The 21,342-nt window shown below is 35.9% G+C and overlaps 3 protein-coding genes and 2 pseudogenes across 3 annotated transcripts; 3 read left to right on the forward strand and 2 right to left on the reverse strand.

Moving 5' to 3' along the window:
- Positions 1 to 282: 282 nt before the first annotated feature.
- LOC120186004 lies at positions 283 to 2,611 on the forward strand. The gene is made up of 6 exons (XM_039190070.1): positions 283 to 414; positions 828 to 1,411; positions 1,492 to 1,572; positions 1,660 to 1,735; positions 1,824 to 1,916; positions 2,143 to 2,611. Exons 2-6 carry the CDS (start codon positions 848 to 850, stop codon positions 2,229 to 2,231), a joined length of 903 nt encoding a protein of 300 aa, XP_039046001.1. The 5' UTR covers positions 283 to 414; positions 828 to 847; the 3' UTR covers positions 2,232 to 2,611.
- A 762-nt stretch (positions 2,612 to 3,373) lies between these two features.
- LOC120185944 lies at positions 3,374 to 6,037 on the reverse strand (annotated as a pseudogene).
- A 1,063-nt stretch (positions 6,038 to 7,100) lies between these two features.
- On the reverse strand, positions 7,101 to 13,404 carry LOC120186005 (non-specific lipid transfer protein GPI-anchored 8-like). The gene is made up of 4 exons (XM_039190071.1): positions 13,392 to 13,404; positions 9,324 to 9,671; positions 9,121 to 9,153; positions 7,101 to 7,328 (listed from the first exon to the last, which is right to left on the reverse strand). Exons 2-4 carry the CDS (start codon positions 9,622 to 9,624, stop codon positions 7,228 to 7,230), a joined length of 435 nt encoding a protein of 144 aa, XP_039046002.1. The 5' UTR covers positions 9,625 to 9,671; positions 13,392 to 13,404; the 3' UTR covers positions 7,101 to 7,227.
- On the forward strand, positions 12,686 to 16,144 carry LOC120186003 (annotated as a pseudogene).
- A 550-nt stretch (positions 16,145 to 16,694) lies between these two features.
- On the forward strand, positions 16,695 to 20,437 carry LOC120185964 (hsp70-Hsp90 organizing protein 3-like). Its single transcript, XM_039190032.1, has 7 exons — positions 16,695 to 17,707; positions 18,853 to 19,141; positions 19,353 to 19,438; positions 19,543 to 19,766; positions 19,856 to 19,922; positions 20,025 to 20,084; positions 20,166 to 20,437. The coding sequence occupies exons 1-7, from the start codon at positions 16,790 to 16,792 to the stop codon at positions 20,277 to 20,279; spliced, it is 1,758 nt and encodes a 585-aa protein (XP_039045963.1). The 5' UTR covers positions 16,695 to 16,789; the 3' UTR covers positions 20,280 to 20,437.
- Positions 20,438 to 21,342: the final 905 nt, after the last annotated feature.

A 21,342-nucleotide genomic window follows, 5' to 3' on the forward strand; every position in this document is an offset into this window, starting at 1 on the left:
TTTGTATTCATATTAATGTCTAAATTTGGAAGTTTTTTTCAACTTGATCCCTAGACATGGATTTTATTAAATACTAGAATGTGTGATGAAATCTAAATTCAAGGATCGATTTGGGAAACTTTTCCACATTAATATGGTTCAAAGGGACCCATTTGAGAAAATTTATCAAATTTGAGATTAAATTAAAAAAAATTAAGTTCAAGGATTAAATGTTACTTCATCAAAAATAAATGTACAACTTTGGCTTTACACGTGCGAATATGAAGACTCCCACACGTAGCAGAATCTATTTGTTACAAATTAGGCGGTCTCATCATCCCATAAAATGCCTCCAAACTTTCATTCCCAGCAAAATCAAAGCAATTAGGGTTTCGATCGTCCCAAATTTACTTTAATCTCCTCTCTATATCCAAGGTTCTCTCATTCGTTATCCATTTTCAGGTTTCGATTTTGATTTAAATTTAGTGGATGTGTTTCGATGACCACGTTCTAACCGTTCATTGATTACTTCTTATTTTTTGCGATTGTTCGTTACAGAATTGTTCCTTTTTGAAGTCATTTATTATATTTGATTTTTATTTTTCTGATATGATCCTCCAACATTTAGGTTTTAGGGTATAGATTGATTTTTGCTTCTGAATTGTGATACGGTCGCGGTGGATTTGTTTGGGTATTTTCCTTAAATAAATGTGAAATTCAATAATTTGGACTGAATTGATTGTGTTGCTCTATTTGATACTCGTTCGCTTGATTTATGCTATGTTATATGAGTGATTTGGAATCTTGTGTTCTTTCTTTGAAATTCATATTTATTTTTCCTTTTTCAGAGTTTAGAGGGTTCCAGAAAATGCAAGGAGGCAGAGGTGGAAGAGATCCTTTCTTTAGTTTTGGTGGTGATCCCTTTGGGGGCTTTGGTGGTCCAAGAAGTTTACTCTCCGGCTTCTTTGGTGGAAGGGACCCTTTCGATGACCCTTTTTTCACTCGCCCTTTCGGAGGCATGTTGGAGTCGAGCTTATTTGGCCCCGACCAAAGTCCTTTTATGGATATGCATCCAACTGGGTTTATTGAGCATCAGGCTCCCGAGCCGAAGAGACCAAGGGGTCCAATTATTGAAGAACTAAACTCTGATGATGAAAAGGAGGAACCAGATAGCGGAATGAAAGGAAATCCAAGGAAGCATGGTCGGTCAGAAGCCAAACCTTATGTTGAGGTTCCAGATGATGAAGCCGAACAATCTGTAAGAAGGAACCGGCCTTTGCAGTCCATGAATGCTTACAATAGTTCATATCATAGACAACAGCAACAGCCTCAAACTCATAGCTTCACATTTCAGAGCTCCACTGTCACTTATGGTGGTGCTAATGGAGCTTACTATACTTCATCCAAAACGAGGAAAACTGGAAGTGACGGAGTAAGTTCTTCTGAAGTTTAAAGAATGTTCATTTGTAAACCCTTTTCTTATACGTCTTACATTTTTCTCTTCCGCAACAGATTTCCTTTGAAGAAAGCAAAGAAGCTGACATAGCCTCAGGTCAAGCAAGCCACCGGGTTTCTAGGGGACTTCACGACAAGGTATCTTGCAACATCTTTTTGTTTCTCTGAACAAATTTAAATTTATAGTCTTTTGTACCTTGGATTATGATGAGAACATTTTTGTAGGGTCATTCTGTCATGAGAAAGCTGAATTCAGATGGTAGGGTGGATACAATGCAAACCTTGCATAATTTGAATGAAGGCAAGTTAGTGTTACATACAACAGAGTGCTGTTGTATATTTGTTGATAGAAGTAGATTAACTGGTTTCTGAATTGGTGAATTTTCCAGATGAACTTACTGGTTTTGAAGAAACTTGGAATGGAAAAGCCCAAAAGCATTTGCCTGGTTGGTCTGAGAGTTTTATTGGTCATGATACCATAGGTAATATGTCTTACTACAATGCTTTTCCCTTGTAATTTTGCATCACGGAATAAGGGAAAAAAGGCAAGACTGGTTCCCCCGTTTCTTCATTCAGTTTTTTTTATTATCTCAGTTTTTCACTTTACAAATATATAGTTGGTGTAACGGCCTGAATAATGTTGTGGCAATGCTTTTTTTCCCATCCTATAACCTCGAATCATATATTTTGCTGCAACTATTGTCTCAGGGGCTAACAGCAGTGGACAGAACAGGCAGCAGGTCAGAGAGGATGGGCACTTCCCTCTACTGAGCATTCTCAGTCGAAAGGGAGGGTGATGCCGGATGCAAGAGACGGGGGAGGGCCCTCACGCAGCCAGCACTGTGCAAGGATGAAAGGATCAACTGATTTTGAAGATGAGAGTTACCGCACTCAAGGGAAGCGAAGGGCCTAAGTCAGAACACACCGACTAGATCCTGTGTTAGAGGGCATTGCCTTTTCTCACATATGTAGTTTTGTATGCTTGCCTGTTGCCATCTTTTAGAGCTTATGTTTTCCTTTAGTTTTAAGCTCATTGGTCACGTATTATATGATGTGTCTGTGGCTGAAGGGGGTAGCTAATGCAGAGAGCTTTAGACAATTACTACAAAAACATGTTACGGTATAATCTCGATTCTCCGGATTAAACATTGCAATTTGACATAGCTAATGCTTTGCTTCACTTTCTACTGAATTTTATTGTTGTGGCAATGTTATTTTGGTATTGGCTTCACTTTCGACTACACTTTGTGTTTGATTCTCACATTAAAGTGTGAATATTTGAATTAATATAATTTTAGATATGAATATTTGAATTTATTGACTTGTTTTGAATTAAGATTAAATTAATGTAATATATTGCCTTAATATTGTTTAAGTAGATTTTGAGTTTGAGTCTTTGTGTATATAAAAAAATTTCACTGGAAGATCTACTCACTAAAATTAGTTGTGCAATACGGGTCGATTTGAATTAATCATTGTAAAGCTTTGATTTTTTTATTAAGTTAAGGTGATTATAAAGTAATATTTGTTCTAAATACTCTCAATCATTTGATAATGAACGTTCAATCATTTTGTTGCAATTATTACTGCAACAAATAAAAAAATAATAGAATATGGAAATTTGATTTTTTTTTTAAAAAAAAAACAACGTTTTTAACCTACCTAATAATTGTGCGACTTTGGATGTATGTATTTTACCCAAATGCTCTACTTGCATGCTTCATATGTTCTTCAGATGCTGCATTATTTACAAAGTGAGTTGAACAAAATTTGATCTCTGAGATTCAACAATAAAGGAACATTGAAGTAATGAAACAGGTACAACATTGTCAAAGGAAAACTAGGGTTGTTTGCAACAATGTTTGTATATGGACAAACATCGAAAAGAAACTGCTAATGTATGCTCTATTTACACCAGTTGTCCGAATTTCAAGCATTACTAGAAGAAATGTACAATGAACCCACACAAAGGGGGAAGCAAAGAGGCAATAAATAACTCCCAAATCAACTAAAGAAGGATATGAGTGGCTGCACTGTGTCGATTCATCAACATAGCGGAATGCGTCAAAACGAGTTTTCTTGATGAGTTCCGGCATTGTTGAGTAGCTGATAATCTAGGCCCTGAAATTCTGAACTTTCTGGAGCCGGAGATGATTGGCTTTCTTCGGAATTACTTTCAAGGTTGCCCCCGTTGTCTTTCGGTCCATCATCATCATCCTTCTTATCATTTTCTTTGCTGTGGCTCCCAGCAGTGCTGTCTTTTGGGATACTTTGGACCAACTCCGGGTGAGCTTCTAATCCAACGCGTCTTAGGTGCAGCTGCCATGATTCAGACACCAGATGAAATAACAGTGTTCTCGATATAACAACCGCCCAATCATGTATGAGTTAAGCCTTTCATATATAATCAACTTCATACACCTGAAGGTGCAGGTTTACTTCATCCGGGCGGGAAAGAAAGGGGAAATCACCTCCTGTTTTCAGATAAGCTCGCCTTGCTTCCGGGTACCTCTCACCTAGCTGATCTTTGAGTTCTCGAGGAATAGATGAGTAGTCGTTCGTCTGGGCCATGTCAAGGAAATTTGGCACTTTAAACAACAAAATAACTAAAGATGTCTAAACATAGGAAAAACGAACAAAAACTTTTTTAGTCATAAATAACAGAATCGACAACCTACAAAGATAAACCATCTTCTCTATGTTTTCTTGTGCAACGCCTGTACAAAGCAATTTTCAGACAACTTACATCCATTTTAGTAATTTACGAATCTGAAAGTAGAAGCGGTTTAACTGAAGCATCGTCAACCGTCAAAGTCAACCTGAAATGATTCACATATGACCTAAGATAAAGAAAGCAAACTCTTTCTTACAGCAGATTGTTTTGCATTTGAAAGAGCAAGATATAGAGTGCTTCATACAGAATGATAATAACTAAAATCCAATAAAGAAAAATGGTGTGGGTGTTTCATGAAATTTACCTTTGAAACAACAAAGTCCACAGAATCAGCAATTAAAGGTTCATGTGGGCCATCAAGGATTCCTGTTAAGACGTATCGTTTCAACAAAAAAGAGGGTGCCCAACCAACACTGCATGTGGGAAGTTCATTTTAAGAACACTTTCTTACTTAACACACAATATGTACTATTAACAAAGATCATGCAAGGATTAAAACCAAGAAAAAATTGCAGGAACTACATAAAATGGTAGGGTTTAAAGGTTTTGATTAAATTTAATATCCCAGAAACTATACATGGCAATATATGCGAAAGCAGAGCGAATATACTTTTTCATCCAAGAAATGCAAGCATACAAGCAAATAGATAACTTACAGGAAATCGACTCATTGCAAGTAAATTTTGATCAACACGATTCCACCCAAAAACTTCATGCATGTGGTTATTTGATTTCAAAATTTGGGTGAATTTACAGCCCACTACAACGGAAATCTTAAGTAAATGAGTTTCTAATATGGATAATCTAAGAAAAGAAGCAAGTTTATAATAGCCTAGAGTTTATAACAAGAAATGTAAAACATACATGGGTGCCCAAGGCATTGCTGCTGCAAAAGTGAGTGTCTCCAAAAATGTATTCGATAGAATTAAGGATTTAACACGTCTAGGACGATGTTGAGCAAAAAGTTGTGCTAGGAAGCCTCCGAGGGATGTACCATACAGATGTATCTGTCAAAGACATGACACTCGATCCATTAAGCAAGTCTTACAATTCCAGATAAACTACGGCTACCATAACCACAAAAGTTGAGCCAGCAAATTAGAATAAGATCTCTCCATTGTAGACCCATGTAGTCTACTTAATATTACAGAGATACAATAAATGTTGTTTCACTTTAAGCAGGCAACCTATTCTTTGTTCCAGAAACATATAATAGGAATAATAAATATGAAATATACACTGAAAGGGCAAATAAGAGAAGAAATGAAGCATAGGCCACAAAAAAATTAAGTTCTCACATGATGAACATCGATGGCATCCAAGAACTTTTCAAAACTCTGAATCCACTCTTGATGATTCCAAACACAGAGAATATCAACGGAAATCACCCGATACCCCTGAACATATGTGAAATTTAAATTATTAGGTTTTATGAGAAGTGAACATTCTTCACAACAGTATAATAGTAAATACCATTTGGTAATAAGCCACAAAAGAAAAATGAAATTCCGCCGACCAATAAATGAAATGAGGAAGTTTCAGGCTGCCTCTGTCTAAAGGAAATCAGGATGTCTACTTATTAAAATGATAAGATTCATAACTCGCTATGAGATACCTCTGAAAACAAATAGAAATATCCACTATATCAAGCAATAAAAGAACAAAAGATATAGCCTGTGGAAGTTTCCTTCCATTTTCTTGTAGTTTTGGAGAGATGAAACAGCCTCTTTTTGCTCCCAGAGGACTTCTTCCAAGAACTAAAACAAAAGGAAAAAAAGGACATGATCTGTTTGTAGTAGACATCTGTTGTCCCCGCAGTTCCAGGAAGACATATGAGTGGAGGGACCACTTTGGGACCAAAATCATAATATCGCCACTGTTTGGTGCCAATCTGTGGGAGAAATAAGGAACCCCGAAAATGAGATTCATCACAATTGATAAAAAGTAATAGCAGAGAGACTCTCACTGTGTCTATCTTCAAGACACATGCTAAGCAATGTGATAACCAACAAGGTTTGATCAACTATCCAGGAGTTGCAGTGATAATGGATAATAAAACTTATCAGAAATCAGAATGTAGCTTCAAGAAGAACAGTATTTTACGACTAACAATTCAGGCAACAACTGAACTTTTCCAATTGAAGAGACATTTAAGCTCATATGGATGGCTAATTTATTTAAAAAGGGAATCAACAGATGAAACAAATTCACACCCGGCATAATTTTGAATGGGAGTGTTAAAGCGAAACAAAAACTAAAGATTTTACCGGCGAACACTAAATGAAACAAAAACTAAACTTTATGTATGGTTTTAAAAAAATGAAAGTTTGAACATTAAAACGGACAAAAACTGATAGTTTAAGTATTAAACTTGTAGTTTACTCTTATTTTTTAAAAACTTTATCAAATTAATCATTATTTTTATTTTTAAATTAATTAAAATTTTAAATTATATTTTAATAAATTATTAATTAGAATATTTTTTTTTATAAATATATATAATGTAATATCTATTTAAAAACTCTTAACCATTTTATAAAAAAAACTTATATCTCTATATACGTAATACTCAAATATCAATTCTCAAAGAATAATAAGAATCTCTTAACCAAGTTATGCGTATTTATTTTGTTTTGCTGAATATCCACAAGGGCAGTCGTCCCTGAAAATTCGAAATTATCATATATTTTTATTGAAAATCTGTATTCGCCTATAAAATTTTATAATTCAAATTCATCATCTAAATTAAAATTTACCTCTTAACATAAAATTATTCGTCCCTATCGTAATGTAGAATATTTGGTTTGGTTTGAAAACTTTACAGTCCTCATGTTAGTTCGGAACCCATTTTAGGTATTCCTTCAATTATGTTTGACCGGCCTATCATCTGTATTCTTATTTTTTTACATCAAAACAAAATTCATTAAATTAAACAACAGAAACAAGTATTTAATCGAAAAAGAAAATTACATATACAAACAGTACAAATCTCTGGAAGAACACATCCTGTTCTAATTTACCATCAATGTTTAAAATATCTCAAATTCGTAGTTTATCAATTACATTACACGAATACTCTAAAACTAATACCCCCTCAACCTATCCCAATGGATATCGCTTCAATACAGTGCTACAGAGATAAAGACTAGGAAGAAGAGGGTAAGTCCAGTCAATGATATCCTGTCAGCACCAGCATCATTTTGATTTACAGGTCCTCGTCCTACCAAAATAAAAACACCACATTAACAAAAGTATTTATCATATATTAATGGGATTGATTCAAGTGACAAGCAGTTTGATATCGTTTAAGTAAGATTTATGATCGAATTCTTGTATATACAAAAAATTCCTATTAAAAAACTCACCTACCAAAATTATATACGCGTCAATACAGATTAGTTAAAAATCAAATGTATAATACGAATTAATCTAAATTAATCAAGACAAAATCATAAAATCGGTAAAAGAAAGTCGATCCGTAAACCCCACCAGTTCCTCTTTTTGACATTGATGAAAGCTTTCAATTATGTGGCCCCCAACCAATACAAAAACCATTTTTAGTCGGTCCACCGTTCACATGTTTTCTCCTCCTAATAATAGTAAAAGTTGAAAAAATACGATATTTAATAAACCCAACAATTCTCCTGAATTTGAATATTAAAACTATTACACATTTAATTACTAATCTGTGAACATGCAAATTCATTTTAATAATCTATTGTCCATAAAATTATGATTATGGCTATAGTTGGATCAGATTTTAGTTGATCTGAATCCAATTGGAATATTATAAAAACAATTTTTTTATTCAAAACATTACTCAATTTTTTTTAGATAAAAGAACACCCAATTTGCTATAAATATATAAAAACAATTATTATAAAATAAAAATCTAATTAAAAATTATATAAACAAATATTATTATAACCATCCATAAATATATATTCCATAAGATAATTATAATATTATCTCAAGTGAAAATTTCAGCTTAAACTTAATTTTACTCTTTAAAAGATCGATCTAAATCTAATTTTCTTTTAATAAAAAATTAACCCTAAAAAATCAAATTGATCGAAACTCATACAATCCAAGTCATATACTATTCCTATGCATACACACAAGAAAGAAACTAACATTTGTGTAAATATTTTTTGTTTCATGAATTATATTTGGTTTAGAAAGATATTAGCTATGTTTTCAAAAAAAAATCCCAAAACTCAATAATTTACATAAAAAATTATCAAATAATTTAAAATAAACAATTGAAACTAAAATTTTATTGTTTTATTCTTTAGTAAAAAAAATTAAAATATTAACGTATAAAATTTTAATATTAATCATCTATTTAAAATTATTCAATAATTATATTTTCTCCTAAAATTAATGAATTGTGATTCTATCATTTTTTTAAAAAAAAAAGGTAAAGCATACAAATGGTCCCAACTATAGGGTATTGTTTTATTAATTTCATCGACTATTAAAAGTTATAAAATAATTATCCGATTATAAAGTGTTGTTTTGCTAAGTCATTCAATTATTAAAAATTATAAAATGATCACCCAACTTTTTATTATGTCCCAAAATCATCATTTTCCTTTAAAAACTGACAACTTTCTGAACTGATCGTTAACCTGATGACTGTGATATGATAAAATATGATCTCATATCTTAAATGATTATCATATTTCAGTCATCATATTAAAGTCCAACTTAGAAAATCGTCAATTTTTTAATGGAAAAGAACAGACTTTAAAATATATAATCGAGTGATAATTTTGTAACTTTTAATAGTCTAGTGACTTAAGAATGTAACATTATATAATTGAAGGACTATTTTATAACTTTTAATAATAAAAAAAATTAATAAAACAATATACTACAATCATGTATCATTTGTGTACTTTAGCCTAAGAAATAACTAAAAATTTAGTAATCTCCTTTTTTTTTATTAAATAACTAATAATTTAGCAATTTCAAATATTCAAAAATTGCAAATTCGATCTGCTGTTTACCTGGTGGAGACGGAGCAGAGGTTGGAGAAGTGGCTGTGGAAGAGAAAACAAAAAATCAAGAGAGAATTAATTACCCCATTAGTCGAAGTTCCCTTTTAGCGTAAATTTCAACGATGAACGGATTGAATCGAGACTAAACAAAGAGGATCATTAACCAAATCTTCATCCAAAAAATGAAAGTATAAAATCGACGGCGAACTTACCGTTGCAGTTGCTTAGATCAGTACGGACGCCGCATTCGCGAGAGACCCTGAGAGCTTCCGAGACGTTGACGTGAAAAGAAGGGAGAATATTAGGGTCCTTGTAGAGGTTGCAGAGGCACGGAAGCTCCGTTTTAACCGCTTCTTTGATAGGGTTACAGCAGTCGTCTCCGGGTTTGACGGTGGCGTTGTTGATGTAAGCAGCACAACCCACCAGCTTCTGCGCGCAAGTTGCTTGCGCGTCCGTAACAGTTGCCGTCGACACCGCCACCAGAAGAACCGCCATGATCAGGAACTTAGCCATCTGGGGAATTCAGTTCCACTTTTTTTTTTTTACACCTTTTTCCCTGGCTGGTACGTTTTAGATTAAATAAATGCAAAACCTTTGCCCGTCTATTTCTTTAATCTGTGGTAGTGATGTCCAGGCTGGTCCGAAATTCGGTCCAAACAAGTTTAAAATACTTTTGTTCAAGTTGACTTTGACTTGAGAAAAATTTTGTTTGAAGGCCGGTCTACATAGTTCGACTCGGTTCAATAGCGTAGTCTGTGAAACCTTTGATCACGCCTTTAATTATATTAAAATAAAGGTTAAAGTATGCCATTAGTCATTACACTTTAGTTACGAATCAATTGTAGTCTTAAACTTTAAAATAATTTAAGTTTCATAATGAAATTTTGTTTGCGTTTCAATAAGAACGTTATAATATTAATTTGTTAATGGTGTGAAAATACATCATTTCATATCCTATTTCTACAAAAAAACAAAATAACAGTAATTCTTTTAATTATTACTATCAGACAATAGTTACCCATCACATATCATCATTCACTATAATATATGTAACAAAATACATATCATTCTATAGTTGAGAACTTGATATCGATTAGTATGCGCTTGAGCACACTCAATTCAGACTTTCAACTCCTCTATCAAGACAGAACTCGTAGGGCATTGATATTTCTTTTCTTATAACACACGAGAGAAACATTAGGAAAAGACCTCCACACGTGTTACCCCTCGATCGACGATAGTTTAAGGTTTAACGAGTATCGAGGTTACAACAGTCTCTTTCCACTTCCTTTTTCACTAAAATAAAAAAGTTGTAACTTGAACGAAGACCTCCACACGTGTTACCCCTTTATCGAGGATGGTTTAGGGTTTAACAGGTATCGAGGTTACAATAATCTCTTTTCACTTCATTTATCATTGAAGTGACAAAGAATTGTAACTTGAGCGCACCCAACCCAAACCTTCAACTCCTCCATCGAGATAGCACTCATAAGGCATTGGTGTTTCTTTTCTTAAAGCACACGAGGGAAACACCACGAAAAGACCTTCACACTTGTTACCCCTTGATCGAGGAAGGTTTAGGGTTTTACGAGTGTCGAGGTTACAATAGTCTCTTCTCACTTCTTCTTTTCACTGAAATAACAAAGAAGTTGTAACTTGAGTGCACTTAACCTAGACCTTCAAGTCCTCCATAAAGACAACACTTGTAGGGCATCGATGTTTCTTTTCTTAAAACACACAAGGAAAAGACCTGAAAAAGACCTCCATATGTGTTACCCTTTTAAATGAGGATGGTTTAGGGTTTAACGGATATCGAGGTTACAACAATCTCTTTTCACTTTCTTTTTTCATAAAAATAACAAAGAAGTTGTAAGCCCGGACCTTCAACTCCTCTATCGAGACAACACTCGTAGTGCATTGGTATTTTTTTTTCTTAAAACACACAAGGAAAAGACTAAGAAAAGACATCCACACGTGTTATTCCTTGACCGAGGATAGTTTAAGGTTTAATAGGTATTGAGGTTACAACAACCTCTTTTCACTTCTCTTTCTCACTAAAATAACAAAGAAATTATAACTTGAATGCACCAACTCGAACCTTCAACTCCTCCATCGAGACAACACTCGTAAGACATTAGTGTTTCTTTTCTTAAAACACACGAACTAAAACACCAGGTAAATACTTCTATACGTGTTACCCTTGACTAGGATGGTTTAGGTTTTATCGGGTATCGAGGTTACAATGGTTTTTTTCACTTCTTTTTTTAAACTAAAATAACAAAGAAATTGTAACTTGAGCGCACTCAACCCGAACCTTGAACTTTTCCATCGAACATCACTCGTAGGGCATTAGTGTTTCTTTTTTTAAAAAGCATGAGGAAAACACCAAGAAAAAACCTCCACATGCGTTACCCTTTGCCTGAGGATGATTTAGGGTTTAACAAGCATCGAGATTACATCAGTCTCTTCTCACTTCGTTTTTTCATTAAAATAACAAAGAAATTGTAACTCGAACGCACCCGACCCGAACCTTCAACTCCTCATTCGATATAACACTCGTAGGAAATTGGTGTTTCTTTTCTTAAAACACACGAGAAAAGTACCAGGAAAAGACCTCTACACGTATTACCCTTGATCGAGGATGATTTAAGGTTTAACATGTATCGAGGATACATCAATCTATTTTCACTTATAAATCTAAAACCAAACATATACAAATAAGAATACTAAAATTAGAAAGGTAATACATATCATACACACATACATATTATAATAACTGTTTCAATTAAATTAAAATTCAATCTAAAAATAATAATATAATACTCTATATGTAATCCACACATTTCAATAAACAAAATAAAAAAGGAACTTACCAATCAATAGACGTGTGGAGGCTGTCGAAGTTTAAGCATCGGCACAGTTGTTTTTTATTTTTATTTTTAGAATACCATAAATATTCATGTGGTCTTTATATTATATAGTTATTAGTAATTTAAAAATTCATATTTCTATTAATTTTTACGCATAGAAACTCTGATAGGCTGAGAGGAGTCCACTGGGGAACGCTGCCCCACCTTCCTGGTTTGTGCGGGTATATTGTTTCGAACATACGTGGCACCTTAGCGGCCGTCGGTTTCAAATCTCACTATCAACTCATTTTCATCATGGGAAAACTACAAATCTCACTACTCAATTTTACCTATATTTATGTTATGATTATTAAACTTTAAAATTATCAATTTAATCACTGAAATTTTGAATGGTTCTATTTATTATCATTTGGGTGCTAAATTAGCAATTAAGTCATAATATTGTCAAATATTTAGTAATTAAGTGGAAAAATAAAGCAATTTAAATATTTAATAATTAAATCGAAAACGTTTAAGGTGCAGTTACAAAAATGTAACTCTAATTAAAGTTGAGTGATAAAATTTATAGTTTACTATTAAATTATCATAGATACGGACATCAGTGATAAATAGAACATCGTAAGTTATCGTTATCCCTAGCCTAACCCATAGGACGAGAGAAACAGAGAGGAACGGAGAGCTCAAAATTTCATTAGACCAAGAAAATGGCGGCAGAAACGGGGCTTAGAGTTTCGGGTTCGAGTTCAATAGTTTGTAGTCTAAATGGGTCTCAAAGGAGGCCAACCCCTTTATATTCTTCAGCTCGTCTTCTCGGTTTTCGTCCTCGAGCGTCTGCTTCAGTCTCCTCTTCACTGTCTCAGTTCTTGGGAAGCGTGCGAATTGGCTCAGGACTTCCCATTTCGCATCACCAAAAGGGGAAGCAAAGGAGATTCTCTGTCTTTGCTATGGCAGCTGATGGTAATCGTTTTCCATTTCCGCCTTTCTTGCTTTGGATTACTGTTTAAGTTATTTGGTTGATTTTTTAATTTTATTTTCTGGAGTAATTCGGTGTACTGCTTATTTGGATTGCCGTGTTTTAAATTTTTGAAGCCTGGGTTTTTGTTCACCTCGGCTTTAATTTAGTTGTTTCATCGCTTGGCAATGTAGAATTTGGTATACTTGCTTGTCTAAGCTAAGGAAATTATTTGAGTAAATATATCTATTTAGTCATTGAACTGACCACCCAACAGAAAATTTACAAACTTTGGGACTAAATTAATAAAGTTTGTAAATTAGAGTTTAATTTGGTCGAATTATCTAGAATAGGACTAAATTGATCGGCTGTGTAAATATGGTTGGTTAATATTTTCATTATCTCAATGAAAAATGAGACAGGTCATCATTTCCGTCAGCGATCGAAGTTGATCTAACGACTAGTGGCTTGATTGACACTAAAATCAATCATTGGTGACCTAATTGGCAAAAGTTTTTGTTAGTTTAGTCACTACATAGGTGGTATGCTCGGTGAAAACACCAATCCGACGTCTGATAATTTTTCATCCTATATGCATCTTTGAATACTATTGTTTTCTATGTATTGGACTCCATGTACTGTGACAAATTTCTTGCTATTTTCTGTGTTTTTAAGATGGATATATTTTTCATTGGTTCACAGAATCGAAGCGTGAGGTACCGTTGAAAGATTATCGCAATATCGGAATTATGGCTCACATAGATGCAGGAAAGACGACGACGACTGAACGTGTTCTTTACTACACGGGGAGGAACTATAAAATCGGTGAGGTACACGAGGGTACAGCTACAATGGACTGGATGGAACAAGAGCAGGAAAGAGGTATTACCATTACATCGGCTGCGACTACGACGTTTTGGAAAAACCACCGGATTAATATTATCGATACCCCTGGCCATGTCGACTTTATGCTCGAGGTGGAGCGAGCTCTCAGAGTTTTAGATGGAGCTATATGCTTGTTCGATAGTGTTGCTGGCGTTGAACCACAATCTGAAACTGTCTGGAGGCAGGCTGATAAGTATGGGGTACCCAGAATTTGCTTTGTCAATAAGATGGATCGACTAGGAGCAAACTTTTTCCGGACACGAGACATGATAGTTACAAATTTGGGTGCTAAACCGCTCGTGATTCAACTACCAGTTGGTGCAGAAGACAATTTTCGAGGTGTAATTGATCTTGTAAAGATGAAAGCTATACTTTGGTCCGGGGAAGAATTGGGTGCAAAGTTTTAGTATGCCGATATTCCGGCTGATCTTCAGGAGTTAGCTGAAGAGTACCGGGCGCAAATGATAGAAACGATTGTTGAATTAGATGATCAAGCTATGGAGAGTTATCTTGAAGGAGTTGAGCCTGATGAGGAAACCATTAAGAAATTAATTAGGAAAGGAACGATCGGAATCAGTTTTGTGCCTGTATTGTGCGGTTCAGCTTTTAAAAATAAGGGTGTTCAGCCGTTACTTGATGCCGTTATGGATTACTTGCCATCGCCTGTTGAGTTGCCGCAGATGAAAGGGACTGATCCTGAGAACCCTGAAGTGACGATCGAAAGGAAAGCAAGCGATGATGAACCATTTTCGGGACTAGCTTTCAAAATCATGACCGATCCATTTGTAGGATCCCTTACCTTTGTCAGGGTGTATTCGGGAAAGCTTAGCGCAGGATCTTATGTTCTGAACGCAAACAAAGGAAAGAAAGAGAGAATCGGTAGATTGTTGGAAATGCACGCCAACAGTAGAGAGGATGTTAAGGTTCCTTTGGCTGGTGATATTGTTGCTCTTGCCGGTCTAAAAGATACCATTACGGGTGAAACACTCAGCGACCCTGACCATCCCGTTGTCCTCGAGCGGATGGACTTCCCCGATCCTGTAATTAAGGTTGCTATTGAACCCAAGACAAAAGCTGATGTCGATAAAATGGCTAATGGTTTGATCAAGCTTGCTCAAGAAGACCCTTCTTTCCACTTCTCACGAGACGAAGAGATCAACCAGACTGTAATCGAAGGAATGGGAGAATTGCATCTCGAGATCATCGTTGATCGTCTGAAGAGAGGATTCAAGGTTTGTAGCAACATCTAATTCTAGAAAACTGTGTTTGTGTGCATTTAATAGCTTTACTGATGCATAAACATCAAATACTTCTCATTATTTTGATTGCTTGGTGCATGTAGGTAGAAGCTAATGTCGGCGCACCGCAAGTTAATTACCGTGAAAGCATTTCCAAAAGTTTCAGAAGTCAAGTACGTGCACAAGAAACAGTCAGGTGGTCAAGGTCAGTTTGCTGATATCACTGTTCGTTTCGAGCCGATGGAGGCAGGTAATGGATACGAGTTCAAGAGTGAAATCAAAGGTGGAGCGGTGCCAAAAGAATATATTCCCGGAGTGATGAAAGGGCTGGAGGAGTGCACGTGTAACGGTGTCCTCGCAGGCTTTCCTGTTGTCGATGTACGTGCTGTGCTAGTAGACGGTTCTTACCACGATGTTGATTCAAGTGTCTTGGCATTTCAACTGGCTGCCAGGGGGGCCTTCCGAGAGGGGGTTAGAAAGGCTGGCCCTAGGATGCTCGAACCTATAATGAAAGTCGAGGTTGTTACGCCCGAAGAACACTTGGGTGATGTGATCGGTGATCTCAACTCTAGGAGAGGCCAGATTAACAGCTTTGGTGATAAGCCTGGTGGACTCAAGGTAATATCAGATAACTTCGCCTTTGTTTTACTTTGAGTCGAAAAAGTCGATCGAATACTTCCACAGAACTAGTCGAAGTCTCCGATATTTCGTCGGACCATTCCTAGTAAGCACCCATTACACTAATTTATCACTAAACCATGAGCAAGTATGCAGTGTTGTGTTCTCTTATGTTTTTACCGAACAATATTTTTCCACCAGCATCATTTTCCGATTCGAGATGGAGAAATATGTTTTTCCTCGTAATCGTATCGTGTTGATGCATTCGGCACCGGATTTTCTGCAGGTGGTGGATGCCCTTGTTCCGCTCGCCGAAATGTTCCAATATGTCAGCACTCTCCGAGGAATGACAAAAGGCCGTGCATCCTACACAATGCAATTGGCCAAGTTTGATGTCGTCCCTCAACATATCCAGAACGAGCTTGCTTTCAAAACAGCAAGAAGTTGCTGCTTGATTTTGTTATTTATTTTCTTGGCATCCAAACACCATTTTTTGTTCATAATATGATGTCCAACATTACTTCTTTTTCCCCTTTAAATTCTAAATTTCATGTATCAGTTTTGGACTATATGTAACAAAACTCTGATGTAGAAAATGCAAGATAAATCAGACTTTGCAAAGGAAAATTATAATTTATATCTTAGTATCTTACCCTTGAACTTTTAAAAATCATTTTAATTTTAATTTTTTTTAAATTTATATTTATTTTGACCTGACGGTTAAATTTACTGTCAGATTGAAGGATTGATTAATATAATATTAATATTTTTAAGATTCAATTAAAACATATAATTTAAAATGTATGGACCAATTTAAACACTGACTGGCTGTTTAGGGACGGTTATATGAAATTAACCCGTGAAATCTTTCTTATGCCCGGTTAGATAATTCCAGAATTAATTAATCACCTAACCAAACACCCCTTAAATCCAGGTAGACTACTCGAAAAGCCAAGTTGAAGAAGCTTCGAGAACCACCAAAGTCTCTGGTCTGCTTTGCTTTCCGTTTCTATATAAATTATATTGATATCTGTGTTTTTCTAAATTACATTAAACCTCAAAAATCACAATCGTCTTCCCCAAAGAAAAATTCGAAGCTAACAGATTCCTCTGCCATGGCCGACGAAGCAAAAGCCAAAGGCAACGCCGCCTTTTCATCCGGTGATTTCAACGCCGCAATCAAACACTTCACGGAAGCTATTAACCTTGCTCCGTCCAACCACGTCCTTTACTCAAACCGATCTGCCGCTTACGCTTCTCTTCATCAATACGATGCCGCATTATCCGACGCCAAAAAGACCGTCGAACTCAAACCCGACTGGTCCAAAGGTTACAGCAGGGTCGGCGCGGCTCACCTCGGCTTGCACCAATATCAAGACGCGATTTCGGCGTATAAGAAAGGTCTCGAGATTGATCCTAATAATGAAGCTCTTAAGTCGGGATTGGCTGATGCTCAATCGGAGTCAGCGTCGGCTTCGACTTCGACTTCACGATCTAGGGCGGCTCCGCCACCCAATCCATTCGGCGATGCTTTTCAGGGGCCGGAGATGTGGGCGAAGTTGACTGCAGATCCGACGACTAGGCTTTATTTACAGCAGCCGGATTTTGTTAAGGCGATGCAGGATATTCAGAAAAACCCTACCAATTTGAACGAGTATTTGAAGGATCAGAGGATTATGCAAGCTTTGGGAGTTCTATTGAATTTTAAGTTTAAGGCGCATGGTGCTGGCGACGACATGGATATTCCAGAGGCCGATTCGCCTCCAGCTCCACAGCCTTCACAGCCAGCTAAGGAGGAGGTGAAGAAGCCTGAGCCTGAGACGGTACCTGAACCGATGGAAATTTCGGAGGAGGAGAAGGAGAAAAAAGAGAAGAAGGAGAAAGCTTTAAAGGAGAAGGAGGCTGGAAATGCTGCATATAAGAAGAAGGATTTCGAGACAGCTATTCAGCATTACACGACAGCAATGGAGCTTGATGATGAGGATATTTCGTACATCACCAATAGGGCTGCTGTTTATTTGGAAATGGGCAAGGTATGGTTATCTATATTTGTTTGTTTAGAAGTGAGGAAATTTACTTCATTAAATGTAGGTGTTTTTATGATACTAATGAAGTTTAGAAAATGTTGGTTGATTTTATACTATTTTTTTTTCCTTTCAGCTTTGAACATTGAAATTCAGGTGGCCTAAATTAGTAATATTCATGATAATTTCATCTAGAATAAAGTAATTGAGTATACATTCATTTAGAATGATGATGTTGGGTTTGTTCTGTTCTAAGATGGAGATAGATCCTTGTTTTTACAAGCATCTAAAAATGACTGAACTTAGAAAATTACATTTTTTGGCCAGAATTGTACATGTTGAATATCGTCTTTTAGTGATCAATGATTTAAATTGCAATTGAGTCACGTATTATATACATAAACAAAAAGGCTGCATTGTTACTAATTGCTAGAGTATGAATTTATGAATGCATGATTCTGAGTGCTCTGCCTTGCGTCTGCTTAATTATGTAGCTATTATTGATGTTATATCTGAACTTGACCCTGAACCTGAACATAAGCACATATTCTTTTATTCTTGTTCAACAGACTTTATTGAGGGGGCGGTTAAATGTCTAGTTGTTTCCTTAAAAAGGAAAAGCAAGTTTTTTAGTTGAGTTTACCCTTCCTTTTCTTCTATGTTACCAATATCACTACGGAAGGTGTGATAGTTTTCAGTTTAGATAGATAAGAACATGCTATCGTTTTTATATTTTTGCTTGGCTATTTGTATTGTAACAGGTAAGAGAACTTTTTCCCCAATTTTTATGTTGCCATTGTGACATAATTTGCTCTGTGCTAAAAAGGATTCTGCTTTTGGGTTGAAGTTCTTAATTGATTATAATATATGTCTCTTCACTTCCTTTGTTGAGTACAGCATGAGGACTGCATTAAAGATTGTGACAAGGCCGTTGAAAGAGGTAGAGAGCTCCGAGCAGACTATAAAATGATAGCAAGAGCTTTTGACGAGGAAGGGGACTGCTTTGGTGAAGATGCGAAATGCTCGAAAGATTATGAACCGTTTATGTTGCCATTGTGACATAATTTGCTCTGTGCTAAAAAGGATTCTGCTTTTGGGTTGAAGTTCTTAATTGATTATAATATATGTCTCTTCACTTCCTTTGTTGAGTACAGCATGAGGACTGCATTAAAGATTGTGACAAGGCCGTTGAAAGAGGTAGAGAGCTCCGAGCAGACTATAAAATGATAGCAAGAGCTTTGACGAGGAAGGGGACTGCTTTGGTGAAGATGGCGAAATGCTCGAAAGATTATGAACCGGCGACAGAGACTTTCCAGAAAGCCCTTACAGAGCATCGGAATCCAGACACTTTGAAGAAACTAAATGATGCAGAAAAAGCAAAGAAGGATTTGGAACAACAAGAGTACTTTGATCCAAAGCTAGCAGATGAGGAGCGTGAGAAAGGTATTCTTCATCGGTTTCTGTTTATTTCTTGCAGGCAACTTCATGGTTCTTTAAATTTGTGTCCTTATAAATTTCTATTCTCGTCACTTGTATTTCCTCCTGTTCATTTGAGTTCCATCCAAGTATGCGTGGAGTAGTTGTGGAGTGGGTGCAATATGGTAGTACCACTACCATATACCGTTTATTTACTGACTGCAGAAATTTATTTTAGGGAATGAATTTTTCAAGCAGCAGAAGTATCCAGAGGCTGTGAAGCATTATACAGAGTCATTGAGAAGAAACCCCAAAGATCCAAGGGTAAGGAGTCTAATTCCTTTCTTGTGAGTTTGTGGTGACCATTGGCAAAGATACATGAAAATTGGGATTGTTATTTTTCGACTAAACTTCATTTTGCATGTCAGACATATAGCAATAGAGCTGCATGCTACACAAAATTGGGAGCAATGCCTGAGGGACTGAAAGATGCTGAGAAGTGCATTGAGCTTGATCCAACCTTTTCGAAGGGTTACACAAGAAAAGGAGCTATCCAGTTCTTCATGAAGGAGTATGACAAAGCTTTAGAAACATACCAGGAAGGGTTGAAACATGATCCCAATAACCAGGAACTGCTAGATGGCATTCGAAGGTATGAGGTCTCTCTTTTCGATCTTTTGGTTGTGTTACAATATCGGCAGTACCTTCTATAATCACTTGGTTCTGTCAATTATTTTGCAGATGTGTGGAACAGATTAACAAAGCTAGTCGAGGCGATTTCACCCCTGAAGAGTTGAAGGAAAGACAGGTGAGGATTGCGGAAATTCCTTTGTACTTGTTTTTCATTTGGATTCAAACGAGCTGTCTAGGATGCAAATGTGAATTTAAATTAATTTGATATTTGTTGCAGGCTAAGGCAATGCAAGATCCTGAAATTCAAAACATTCTCTCGGATCCCGTCATGAGACAGGTAAGTACTTGTGATGTGAACATATCTGGATATTTTGCTGTTTGGTTTACTGAGAGAGAAAAAAATGTGGGATTTGGGCAGGTTTTGATTGATTTCCAGGAGAATCCAAAGGCAGCACAAGAACACACGAAGAATCCTATGGTGATGAGCAAGATTCAAAAGATGGTCACAGCTGGAATTGTCCAAATGAGATGAAAATGTTGATGGGATTAATTTGAGTCCATTTTGCCTTCTACATTGCAGTAAATCTGTGCGTGTGCGTGTTTTTCACTTCAGTAATTCTGGATCGGTTGCTGTTTGAATTTGGGTTGGATTAATTGATATGACAAAAAAACTAGTTTCAGTTGGAAATATTCATCGAGTTTGCATGGAATCGATTACATAACTGTCCCACGTTAATCAAAATATCTAATCAAAGCAACTACCTGGGAATAACATGCACTAACGCTTAAATAGCTAGCTGGCATTACCAGGGTTACAAACTTGTAGTATATTTTTTTAATAGTACGAAGATTATAAACTAGTATCTATTTAAAATTTATCTTTAACTATTGATAATATATATATATATATATCCTACTAATATAGTTAATAGACAAGTTCTCTTTTGTCTTAATAAATTTAAAAACTTATAATTAGAAATTAAACAGCGGGGTAATTATAATTATTCCGTGCAGATTACTCTCGTTACGTTAAGGTCATTTTTTAATATAATCACAGATTAATTTGGCTTAATTATGCAAGACATGAAATTTGCAGTTGAACAGGTCCAAAACAACGCTGCCACGGTGCGTTTTGAGTGTCGGTGCCTGACTACTAGTCAAAATCATCCTATTTATAATAAATTTTCAGTAAATAGAACGAGTAGGAAGCGTACATGCAAACATAATGGAAAATAAACGGCTCTGATGTCCCCAACATAAGATCTAATTTCATTGGCTCAACAAATCCGTATCCGAAACTTCATTGGTCCAGGTCACCACCGATGACATGTTCACTCATTGTACGCCCACCTGATAAAAGCTAACGTTAGAATCGAGGCACTCCAAATATAAGAAAGCTCGAACCGCGACTCCCTCTCGCACACGTCTCCTTCCTAAAAGCTCATTTAATGGTCCAACTAGGAGAGTAAAATAACCGAGTCGAGTTTAAGTATTGTCAAGTTCGATTCGAACTCAAAAATTTTAAATGTAACCTCGACTCTACTCGAAAACTCATAAGTCTAAAATTTTCAAACTCGACTCGAACTCGAAAAATA

The sequence above is a fragment of the Hibiscus syriacus genome, unplaced genomic scaffold (assembly GCF_006381635.1).
Source record: "Hibiscus syriacus cultivar Baekdansim isolate YM2019G1 unplaced genomic scaffold, ASM638163v2 tig00113156_pilon, whole genome shotgun sequence".
NCBI classification, from domain to species: Eukaryota; Viridiplantae; Streptophyta; class Magnoliopsida; order Malvales; family Malvaceae; genus Hibiscus; species Hibiscus syriacus.